Here is an 11,685-nt window from a genome sequence, read left to right on the forward strand (position 1 = left end):
AGTTATGCAGGGGAAGAACAGTTTTGAAAGCAGGAGGAAAGGGTTTCAGACAAACAACCACGCGCTGGCAATTCACTGACCTGAAACAATCTTGAAAAGACGTGAAATGTATAGACAGCACAAGATCCATCTGTATCTGACAGCATTTGATTGACGTGGCAGCGCCAGGCTTGCTCTTCATCATCGTATGCCACTGGTTGGAAAGCTGCCAATATGGCAGAAAGAAACGGTGAAGGAGGTGGGGAAGTTTGTACTTCTGGGAAACCATCTTGTTCTTCTTCATCTTGGCTATGAATAACAAACAACGGAAATTAGGTCCTCAGTAAATATTTTAGGAGAAAAAGTCCTTCATTTTTGTAAGAAGAAAAAAAAAAATAAGAATTTGGAATTCAGAATGGTGTTTTGTAAAATTAATAATCAGTCAAATAAGGTAACTATGAACCAAGAAAGGAGTAAAGAATCAAAACCTTTTGCTACTGCAATATAAAAAAATTGCTTATCTCTCAAATACCTCTGAAGTTTATTAAAACATGTTATTTCTGCACATATCTACAAAGGGGTATCTGTAGGTTATATATACAGCACTATATATACACACCACTCAAACGGGTATTTTTTTCTTGCCCCCAATAACTGAATTAAAATTCAATTCCTCAATTTTTTATTCATCTAAACATATGGTCCACCAATACCTGTAACAAATTCTAGCTTTCCTTTAGAGAAACACAAGAGCTTATTTAGCAGTGTAATACTATTTTATAACTGTCTTAAGTAACATCATAAGTGAATGGAGACAGATTGGAACACTTTCATTTTTATGGGCAATCAATTTAATGGGCCTTTGTTCAAAGAGCATTCTGCAGTCATGCTTTCCATCAGGCACCAAACCTCCAATAAAAATATCAAACCATAAATTAATCAATGCTACTACTTACAGTCATTAACTTAATTTTAATTTTTTTCTGTATTAAAAGGAATGACACATTTTGACAGTTCTTCTTGTATAATTGTACTTACACAGCAAAAATACCTGTGGGAGGATTCCAAGTACATACAGTTTACTAAAATAATTTTTTTTTAACACGTACCATTTTCCTCTATAACAACCACCTCATTCACAGTGGCACCAAGTGTCTTAAACAAGAACCAGGCATGCCTTAAACAAGAAGTGTGGGTGCTTTTAGGTATGTTCATTTTAGTAGCACAAAGCTCAAAAGCTAAGATGCAATCCTTTTGAACAATATCTGTAAGCACAGCTTCAAAAAGCTTTTCAGATATTTTCTAACTAGTGTATTAACCCTATAAATCATAGAATGGTTTAGGTTAGAAGGGACCTTGAAGATCACCTAGTTCCAGCCCCCCTGCCATGGGCAGGGACACCTCCCACCAGACCAGGTTGCTCAAAGCCCCATCCAGCCTGGCCTTGAACAGCTCCAGGGATGGGGCAGCCACAGCTTCTCTGGGCAACCTGCTCCAGTGCCTCACCACCCTCATAGGGAAAAATTTCTTCCTAATATATAATTTAAATCTACTCTCTTCCAGTTTGAAGCCATTCCCCCTTGTCTTAGTGTTCCAAGTCCTTGTAAAAATTCCCTCTCTAGCTTTCTCGTAGGCCCCCTTTAGGTACTGGAAGGCCACGATAAGGTCTCTGTGGAGCCTCCTCTTCTCCAGGCTGAGCAACCCCAACTCTCTCAGCCTGTCCTCATAGGAGAGGTGCTTCAGCTCTCTCATCATCTGTGTGGCCCTCCTCTGGACCTGCTCCAACAGGTCCATGTCCTTCTTGTGCCAAGGGCTCCAGATCTGAAAGCAGTACTCCAGGTGGGGTCTCACCAGAGCAGAGGGTCAGAATCATATCCCTCAACCTGCTGCTCACGCTGCTTTTGATGGGGCCCAGGATGTGGTTGGCCTCATGGGCTGCGAACACACATTGCCGGCTCATGTTGAGCTTCTCACCAACCAACACCTCCACGTCCTTCTCCTCAGGTCTATTCTCAATGCGTTCTCTGCCCTGCCTGTGTTTATACTTGGGATTGCCCCGACCCAGGTGCAGAACCTTGCACTTGGTCTTGTTGAACATCATGAGGTTGGCATGGGCCCACCTCTCAAGCCTGTCCAGGTCCCTCTGGATGGAATCCCTCCCCTCCAGCATGTCGACCGTGTCACACAGCTTGGTGTCGTGGGCAAACTTGCTGAGGGTGCATTAAATCCCACTGTCCATGTTACCGACAAAGATGTTAAACAGCACTGGTCCCAGTACTGACCCCTGAGGAACACCACTTGTCACTGCTCGCCGCTTGGACATGGAGCTGTTGACCGCAACCCTTTGAGTGTGACCATCCAGTCAGTTCCTTACCCACTGAGTGGTCCATCCATCAAATCCATGTCTCTCCAATTTAGAGACCAGGATGTTGTGGGGAACAGTGTCAAACGCATTATATAAGTCCAGGTAGATAACATCTGTTGCTCTTTCCTTATCCACCAGTGCTGTAACCCAGTCATAGAAAGTCATGAAATTTGTCGGGTATGACTTGCCCTTGCTGAAGCCATGTTGGCTGTCACCGATCATCTCCATATTTTCCACGTCTTAGCAGAGTTTCTAGGAGGATCTGCTCCATGATCTTGCTGGGCACAGAGGTGAGACTGACTGGCCTGTAGTGCCCTGGGTCTTCCTTTTTTCTCTTTTAGAAAATGGGGGTTATGTTTCACTTTTTCCAGTCAGTGGGAACGTCACCAGACCACCGTGACTTCTGAGATATGATGGATAGCGGCTTGGCAACTTCATCTGCCAGTTCCCTCAGGACCTGCGGATACATCTCATCAGCTCCCATGAACTTGTGTACCTTCAGGTTCCTTAGGTGGTCTTGTACTTGATCTTCACCTACAGCGGGCAGTTCTTCATTCTCCCAGTCCCTGCCTTTGCCTTCTGTCACTTGGGCGCTGTGGTTAGAGCCCTTGCCGGTGAAGATTGAGGCACAAAAGTCATTGAATACCTGATAATCATCTCTGTTGCTCTTCAAACTAGAGCTATGGGGTTTTTTGTTTGTTTTCTTAGCGTAAATAGACTAAAACCTTAAGAGATCTTTGAGCTACACATTAGGAAATAAACTTCTACTAACTGGTATCAGCCTTTAATTCTTGCAAGGCATATTGCATGTGGGATTAGAAGATTCAATTTCTTTGTCCCTCTCCCTGTAGAACCATCTCAAACAACTTGGTCTTTTACAGATCCTGTTGCGTCCTTTTCTGTAAACGGTCCCTTAAATGATCTCTCCAACAGAATATACACTAAGTCTCTGTATTATTCAACAAGCCTATGCACAAGGACAATTTGGCAATTTGCTGTTTGTTTTCATTTGGGTTTTTTTTGTTTGTTTGCCTGGGGTTTTTTGTTTGTTTTCCCTCCTTCTTAAACCACTACCTTCAAGGAACTTAGGGTTTCACTTTAAATATGACTCAACCAGCCAGGACTTAATGTAACTTTTCCTCTCAAGAGTTATTTTTGCTCTCCATATTAAAAAATGGAAAAACATTATTTTACTTTGAAATGTCTTAGAAATATACAAAAGACTGGTTGACCTTAACACTGAAAATAAACCTCGGACAAATTCAAAGACAAACTGGCCTGACTCCTACAGGAGTTCTGATTTATTTATTTATTTTAATTAACATTTTTTCCCCTGTCTTTTGGTGCCAAAATAATTCAGAGTAGTTATGCCATAATTCAGAGTAGTTCAAGGGCTTTTCCATGTTATATTGCTTGCAGCTGGTGACTGCCAAGAAAACGCTTCAAAATGCTCTGACCTCTTTTCACATTTCTAGCCTATTGATGGTGCTGTATTTCTTTTATTCAAGAATTCTCTTTTCCTGCACCACTGTGTTTCCTGTACCAGAAACAACTGCTGAGCAAAGTACTGAGTTTATTTGCTATAATAGGCAAAACCAATCAACCCTTATTTCAGATATGCAAAACATCATTTGAAATACTTTAATTATGGGACTCATGGAAAACCCCACACCATAAGAAAGCCTGTTTTGTTTCATTCATGTGCTGATAACATGTAATTTCTGTTACTTAGAACCAATATGAATCTTACCTAGACAAACCAGAGAAGTCAGCTTCTTCTTCTTCACATCTCTCATCTAGCTCTTTCAAAGCAAGAGTGACATCCTCTTCACAGATAGATTCAGAATAGCTCTCAGGAGCTGCTGCCTCCACCAGTTCTGGGGTCTCTTCCAACTCAAGAGATTCATGACAGACCAGACAGTCCTGTTGTTCTTGTAGTAGATATGACCCAGTGTCTTCACTAGCAGTGCTAACCTGTTCGTCCCTTACTGCTGAACTGCCTTCCTGTGAATCACACATACTTTTATTACTTTTACTGTCAGGGCTTACGTATTCTTATCAGTTTTTATTACGGTAAAGTAACAGATGTATAAAAAATTGTTTACAAATATCCATTTATACGTTAATCATTTTGCTCTCTGGATTGTTCACACAGTTTTTACTTGAGCAAAGAAGGCAGTCTATTTGTAATGTTTATAGCTTCTGGTTAACATTAATATCCTAGAATATGACTTATCATTTATAGCAAATACAATTTCTCAAATACACTCAATTAAATCTGTAAAGAGAACACTCCCAGAAAAATATCTGCAAATAGCCTCAAACATATTAAGATCACAATTAACACAATCAAGACTTTCATATTTTACTTTTCTAGGTAAGGACCAAAATTACCGCCTCATGCTTGCCTTTGGGGTCTGGAACCAGTACAGAACATCTCTTCTCCTTTCCACTCTCCATTTTAACAAGTTTCTAAAGCATAACTAAGCAACAGTGTAACAGATTAACAATAGAAAAAGGGACATTCCACTATTTTTATTATTTTGCCACTACTGTTAATATGTGGAGCTTCAAGGGTTTAACCCTGATTCTCTAAATGTAGGCTTTCAATCACCAGCAATTATAAGGGGACAATGATTCAAGTCAGGTAGGTAATATTAAAACGACCCTTTCTCCCTTTCCTCTTCCTCCATTAGCATTATTATACCCACTAACGTCACTATATTGAACAGAAGAATTCAGATTTAGTTAATTTACGATGAATCCATTTGTAACCTTTTACTGGATTTTTCTGTGGAATAAAAATAACACTTTCTTGTATTTGCTAATTCCTAAAGGCACAAATTATCACACATTTTCATTCTTAGTGTGCTGGTCTTGCTCTACTGCCATATCCAAGATTGGTCAACAAACCTTTGGACAGCCTCTAGGAGTAAACATCAATTCATGGTTTTTGTCTAAACAGATCCCGTGACAGATACAATAGCCGTACAAATATTAGAAAAGACAATTCAGCTTTAAAAAGAACTGCATCGTTTTATTTCACAGTGATCCTAACCTCATCTCACTTCGACTATCGTACTGCTTAACGTGACACTCCTGTCATTTGACACAGCTGGTGACCTCCCTTCTAATGCCTCCTTTGTAACTGTGAAATCTGTAATTTTATTGCACAGAACACCCATTTTGTCACACTGAGCAGCTAAGGCACATGGGAACGCACAACACTTTTACAGTAACTCAGCAAAATAATTTGGATTGAAGCAGTGGTCCATTTCTATCCTAAATGTTAATATATGATACAGAGCTGCACTGATCGTGTCTAGTAGATGCACATATGAGGGATACACTTTTAGAAAATATTTTAAGCGCTAATTACTAGTTAATAACTTTACAGTTAAGTTAGTCTTCATAGTGCCACGACTCCTGAATTCTGCAGTTTTCTATGTAACACTGGACATGTCTTTACTATGAACATGAATGTTAAGTATCTTAAAAATGTGATTTGTATAGTTGACAACACCACAGCACCCAAGGAAAATTACTTCTAGTAACCCATTCCCCTCATAAATCCACAGTGCGCGTAAAATAGAGAATCATTTCACTCAGAAACTTTCATATACTTAAACTTGTAAAACTTATTGTACAAAATTTAAAATATTCTTGTAAGCGAGACAGTAAATTCCCACTGGAATGTGTAATGTCCCTTTTGCAAAGATACATGCTATTACTGGGAATTAGCCAAATACATTTAAGTAAACTATCATATGTTTTAAGTAAAAATCATATGTATTTGAATCCCATATTCAAAATACATTTAAGTAAACTATTTACTGAACTCTTCAGCATCCCTACAAGAGAAACAAGGGGCTCAGCTATGTCTAACCAGCACACAGACTTGCTTTTAAAGAATGGCTTTTAAAAATTATTTTACTTTAGATACATTTTGATACATACTTATTTATATTAAAAACGTTTTCATAACTGACACCTGGCATGCAATGAAATGCCTGAGTTGAAAGAGTTACATATAAAGTATATGAATAGAGGAAAAAAACAACTGCATTATGCTGCAAATTGTGCAGTATAAGAATTCAGAACAAAATTAGTTTTATTGGCTTCACAAATTTTTCAGAGTCAGTTGATAGCGTGCATATTTCCAAGCTCATTCTGTTAAAGTCATGAAGCCAGCTCTGCCTTTTAGCAACAAAATCCAACTAGATAGCTAACTCTTGTAGAGAGATAACTTTGAATGTTTGAACTGTGCTTGAAGAAATCATATGTATTTGAATCCCATATTCTAATAAGCACAAAATAAACCTGGAATACATCACATTTAGCAAATGCACTTATATGCATTTGCAGTCTCTTTTTTTTACTGATATATCATTTTTTTCTGGATGTTGTTTAGTCATGAAATTAATTTACAGCCCAGTTTAAATGTTTTCAATGTTTTTAATGACATTGGTGCTTTTTGTGTAAGTGTTTTCACATAGATTATCAGAACTATAGTGATTTTATAAAGGGAGCTGCAGAAGAACAATGAATCCAAGTATAAAGGTAGTCTCAGAAAGAACTATGAAAATGTAGAAATGAGTTACAGCTGAGGATGTACCGCAAATGAACAATGGAGAACACAAAAATTTTATCGTGGTGAATTTCATACTACAAAATCCTAGCTTATATATCGCTTCTCCCTTTTGAAATCTTAACATAATACATCTATCCTATGTGGAAAAAAATCATCCAGGTTAAGTGTTCTTCCTCACCCAAAATTCTACCGGAACAAAAATGCATGTTGCAGACAAGCAGATGAAGCGCTAACAGGACGATTTGTTTAGCAATCTAAGCACAGGTGCTCAACAAAAGTTGAGACAATTTATCAACTGTAGTGTAACCAAACACTTTAAAAAAAAGCATATAAGTAATCATAATGGAAAAATATAAAAAATTGTGGGGGGGGGTGAGCTGCTTTATAAAGGTAAAAATACTGCACTTTTAGAAGGTGAGGATTTTATCACAGGAAACCAGTCACCCACACTTTGTTGTATTCTAAGTATGTCTTTTGTTCTTACAGCTACCTTCATTAAATGTTAGCTGGGTAGGCTATTCGCCTGTTAATAACAGTGATTTTCAAGGTAGCAAACAGGTATGCTAGAGCCTTTGTTCAGAAATCCCAGTCACTTGAACCAGTCAGTCGACTGTTTAAACCAAGCTGGCTGAAGGCGCATTCTTAAGTCTAAACCGTGCTCTGGTTATTCAAATACACATAGGAATAGCTTAATTTTCTGGAAAACTCAATAAAACTGCACATTCTGTTAAAGATGAGATTAGCAATGCTTCTCCAAATAAAAATAAGATTGCCAGTAGCATCAATAACTTTACCTGAAAAGATAAAAAGTCCACCTAAACCAAGCCTTTTCAAATTCCAGAAAAAAACCCAACACATCGAGGTTGTAGGGGGGGAGGGAAATAAAGAAGTATTTGAAAGAAAATGTTGCTCAAGAATGATTTCAACCATATCAAGTAAAAGCATCTTCAATATTAGCCTATTTTCATTCTGCACCATGAAATGATCATTTCCAGCCCTTCAAGAATATTTTTAACCTGTAGTAAGTTCCCTCAGTCCATCCCAAGTAGTTTTCATCCTGAGGGAACATTTTGCAAGAACATTCCAACAGGTTAGAAATATTAAAAGCAAATCAAATAATCAGTGTAACAGATGAAAATTCAGTTGAAAAGAAAGCCAAAGTTGCTACTAAACACTAGAAGGAGCCCAGATCAGCCATGCACCAGCCCACATTTCTCCCCACCTCAGGCAGCTGGTTGCTAGAGTTATCTAGAGGAGAAGCCTCCAAACTTGGGGTCTCAGTTCTGATTTGAAGCACCTCTTCTGTTCCCACACTGCTAGTGGAATCTTGAGACTGAAGTGATAAACCAGCATGGTCTGATATTGTTTCGTCTATGGCAGAATCGCTGTTTAACTAAGAAAAGAAAGAAACGTGAAACTCTTCACACTTTATCAAATACCTAAATTACAGGGAAAAACACATCAGTTTTGAAATAGGCTGTTTCAGTATGGTTAGCTACTTGAATTAATTTACATATTACGAGTTTAACAGCTTTACACTAAAACCATTACAAACATTACATGCATTTCTGTAACATTTAGCTTTGAAGACAAGTTTGAAGTTATCCAGAAAAATATTTCCTTTCTTATTCTTAAAGGTGTTTGGCACTGGTGAAATGCTAGAGTGAAAACACTGAGGAGCAGAGCTCTTTGTTACAGGCAACATTAATACAAACTTTGCCTAAAGTCTGAAAAGCAGCATACTATCGCTGCCACTCCCCGTCCAGTCAATTTTTTTCCTAATTTCATTTATGTAACACAGAGAGACTTCCAAGTAGCCAGCATTCTTGATTTTCCTCAGTTATATGTACCCATGCTTCAAAATCCATAATTAAATTAGCAATTTCAGTGGTTCACACAACTGAAGCTCCCACGGGATCACTTACTGATCTTGTTCCTATGTAGTATTTTAGGGTTTTTTTGAAGCTAGGAATCCACAAAGACACACGCACTTTTTATATAACACATGCAATTCTGTGCTTGTATTTAAACAAATGTAGTAAGCATAAAGACACTAAAAAAAATGTTGCCCTAGAATTATATGCCTGTTATGTACCACCAGTAGGTAAAGTAACTCTTTCTCTTTGTTGATGTTGTTATGAAAAAGAAGCTTAGCCACATTAATTTAGTTCCTCTTTAACTCACTTAGGCCGAAAGCGTGAGCCACGCTTCTCCACTAAAACTGCACGTAAAAGCTCAAGTTCTCAGATTCCTTTCACAGTAAAATGATTTACCACCTGTGAACGAGACAGTATCTGACTTGCAGTCAGGGCTGCTTCTTCTTCTGAAGACTCATCAGTATCTTCCTGGTTGGTCAAGTTCAAGCTGGGTGTGCTACCGGAGTACTGACATTCTTGAAGAGACGGTGTGTCTCCTTTGTCAATACTGTCAAGAGAGCGTCTACGAACGCCCCAGTTGAAGTTGTCCATGCTTTCACCCTGTAATAAAAAAAAATTGCACACATATGTATGTATGTATTTCAACATAATAAAATTAATACACAAATGCCACACAGAAGACACGAATACTGAATGCATTATGAACAGAGTTTCAATCAGCCCTTTAATTTAAAATTTTAAAGACCTTGTTAAATTATGTTTGTAAATAAATTAAAATGTATGGCAAACGAAGTAGAAATCTTTTGAATACCTTCTTGGAAAGTAACTCGATATATCATCTAGAACTATACCAGCATCAATTTTATATATCTGACTAGAAAATACAAACACACCACAGACAACAACAGATGAACAAGCCAGGGCACCAGGCTGCAACTTACCTGCAGCTCCTGGTTAGCAAAAAGGAAAACACATATAATTAGAAAGAACGAGGACAAACACTTAAAGATACTCTAGAACCAGGGAAAAATGTTTTATTACATAAGATTTGCCAACAGTAAAAGACTGATTCAAGCTCTGAAAAAAGCTTTAGTCAAAAAGCTAGTATTTAAAATAATTCCTCTTTCTAATGGGAGACTGATTAAGAAAATAAACAAACTGACGACAAAACACTAAAACCAGCATGCTTATGATACATTTTCTCTAGTGTAACATGTAAAGCAACTGTTGCAACAGACATTAGATGAAATTCTTTAACTAACAGACATGAATCTAAACTGACCACATCCAACTGACAAAGCATCATCAACATTAATTATATACAGGTTGTAGAAAAGCTGATGTCTTCATTAACTGTTTTACCAGCTACTTTGTGTCAGTTTTATGAAATGCACCCTAAACACCGATAGCTGGATCCTTTCTGTTTGCGCATTTTAATGCTGGGATACTTGGGTTTCAAACATCCAACACACTAAGTGAAAGCCGTATCTTAAGAACACTGGTGTTTCAATTCACAAGTACAATAATGGTCTTTGGTTTTCTCAAGCGCTTTGTCAACCTTCAGCAATTCATCTAAGTATGATGGAAAACCCGATCACATCACTTCGCCAGTCCACAGACGGTTCTGAAAATACCACATCTAGCGCCCGAGTGTGCAAGTATGGGTTCCAAAACTGCACTAACGGTGAGTGTCTCTTGTGGTGACTGAAGAGATCATCATGATGCGTTAAATATGCGAAGCAAACTAAACATGTTGTAGTCTCCTTCTCTCTAAGTGATTTGTTTTGCTCCAAAAAGGTGAAGTTATGGCAAAGCAAAAGAATCCCAACAAAGTACTACTTCTGTGGGCTGAAGGACTTAAGTTTAATCTGAATATTACTCAGATTTTAATGTAAAAGCACCAGTTTATACTGTTGACATTTAATTATTAGCAACAAAAAACATTCTATATTTTAGGTGCAAAACTAGGCAGGTCTTATATCAAGTGGACAATTTATATGTAATGCCCCAAATTTGTACAAGCTGTGCTTTTTCCTTTTTTGCAAGTATAGCACTACATGTTGCGTACAGGCAAGTAATGAGAAAGAAACTGTCTTTTCTCCATTATGATCTGCTATTAAAATAATACAGAAAATGAAGTTCTAGAGTAACTTAGTTTGGCAAAGTTTTCAACTTTTGGCATCCTACCTGCAAAGCCCCATCTAGTGTTAAATTAATGTTTTACTACGACTGAGCCTTGATGCTGAACTGTTTTGACTACTTGTATTCAGTATAGGAAAGTGTATCTGTATAGTGTGTGGTCACATATATGCAGTAGACCATAATGAGCCTGTACTTTTCCTAGAAGATGCAAATACTGGCTGAAGTGAAGCAATATACAGGAAGCATGAATAAAGTGAGATAAAACTAAAGTACTGGGGGAGGGGAGTAAGATTTTGTGAAAAGGGCTCGATTAATCAGGAGGAGAACAATCTTAGGGTTTAGATAGGCAGATGCTCTTCTTAGTAGCTTGTTGACCTGCAAGGGTCTCCACTACTAATTCAATGTTTCGTATAGACTGCAACAAAGCACTGAAAGAAACTACGAAGCATTTGATTTCTTCTCCCCAGTCCTTTTACAGTCATATTTTAAGCTTTAGCAAATTCTGGTCTGAAGCCTTTTATTTATCCCCCAAAAGTAACAATTATTAACAGAATCTTTATTATTTCCTGATACTTCATTTTTTTTACCTCCCCTCTCTCTTTTTTGACAGGAGGAGAAGCGAAGGAAATGTAAGAACTGCAACACACCAGATATAATGTAAAAGGCAATGCAAGCAATTATGGTGCCAGAGTCAACTGTATATAACGAGATACTATATCATACAGTTTTTA

At 37.8% G+C, this 11,685-nt stretch overlaps 1 protein-coding gene across 1 annotated transcript in view; it reads right to left on the reverse strand.

Moving 5' to 3' along the window:
• The window catches only part of FRYL (FRY-like), a 142,903-nt gene that overhangs the window by 16,875 nt on the left and 114,343 nt on the right, over nt 1–11,685 (reverse strand). The window contains exons 52-55 of the mRNA XM_009884974.1: nt 9,209–9,412; nt 8,158–8,328; nt 4,095–4,348; nt 81–288 (exon numbers count right to left, since the gene is read on the reverse strand). Coding sequence (XP_009883276.1) covers nt 81–288; nt 4,095–4,348; nt 8,158–8,328; nt 9,209–9,412 — 837 coding nt within the window. The remainder of the gene's footprint in view (nt 1–80; nt 289–4,094; nt 4,349–8,157; nt 8,329–9,208; nt 9,413–11,685) is intronic.

The sequence above is a fragment of the Charadrius vociferus genome, unplaced genomic scaffold (genome assembly GCF_000708025.1).
Source record: "Charadrius vociferus isolate BGI_N301 unplaced genomic scaffold, ASM70802v2 scaffold134, whole genome shotgun sequence".
Classification (NCBI taxonomy): Eukaryota; Metazoa; Chordata; class Aves; order Charadriiformes; family Charadriidae; genus Charadrius; species Charadrius vociferus.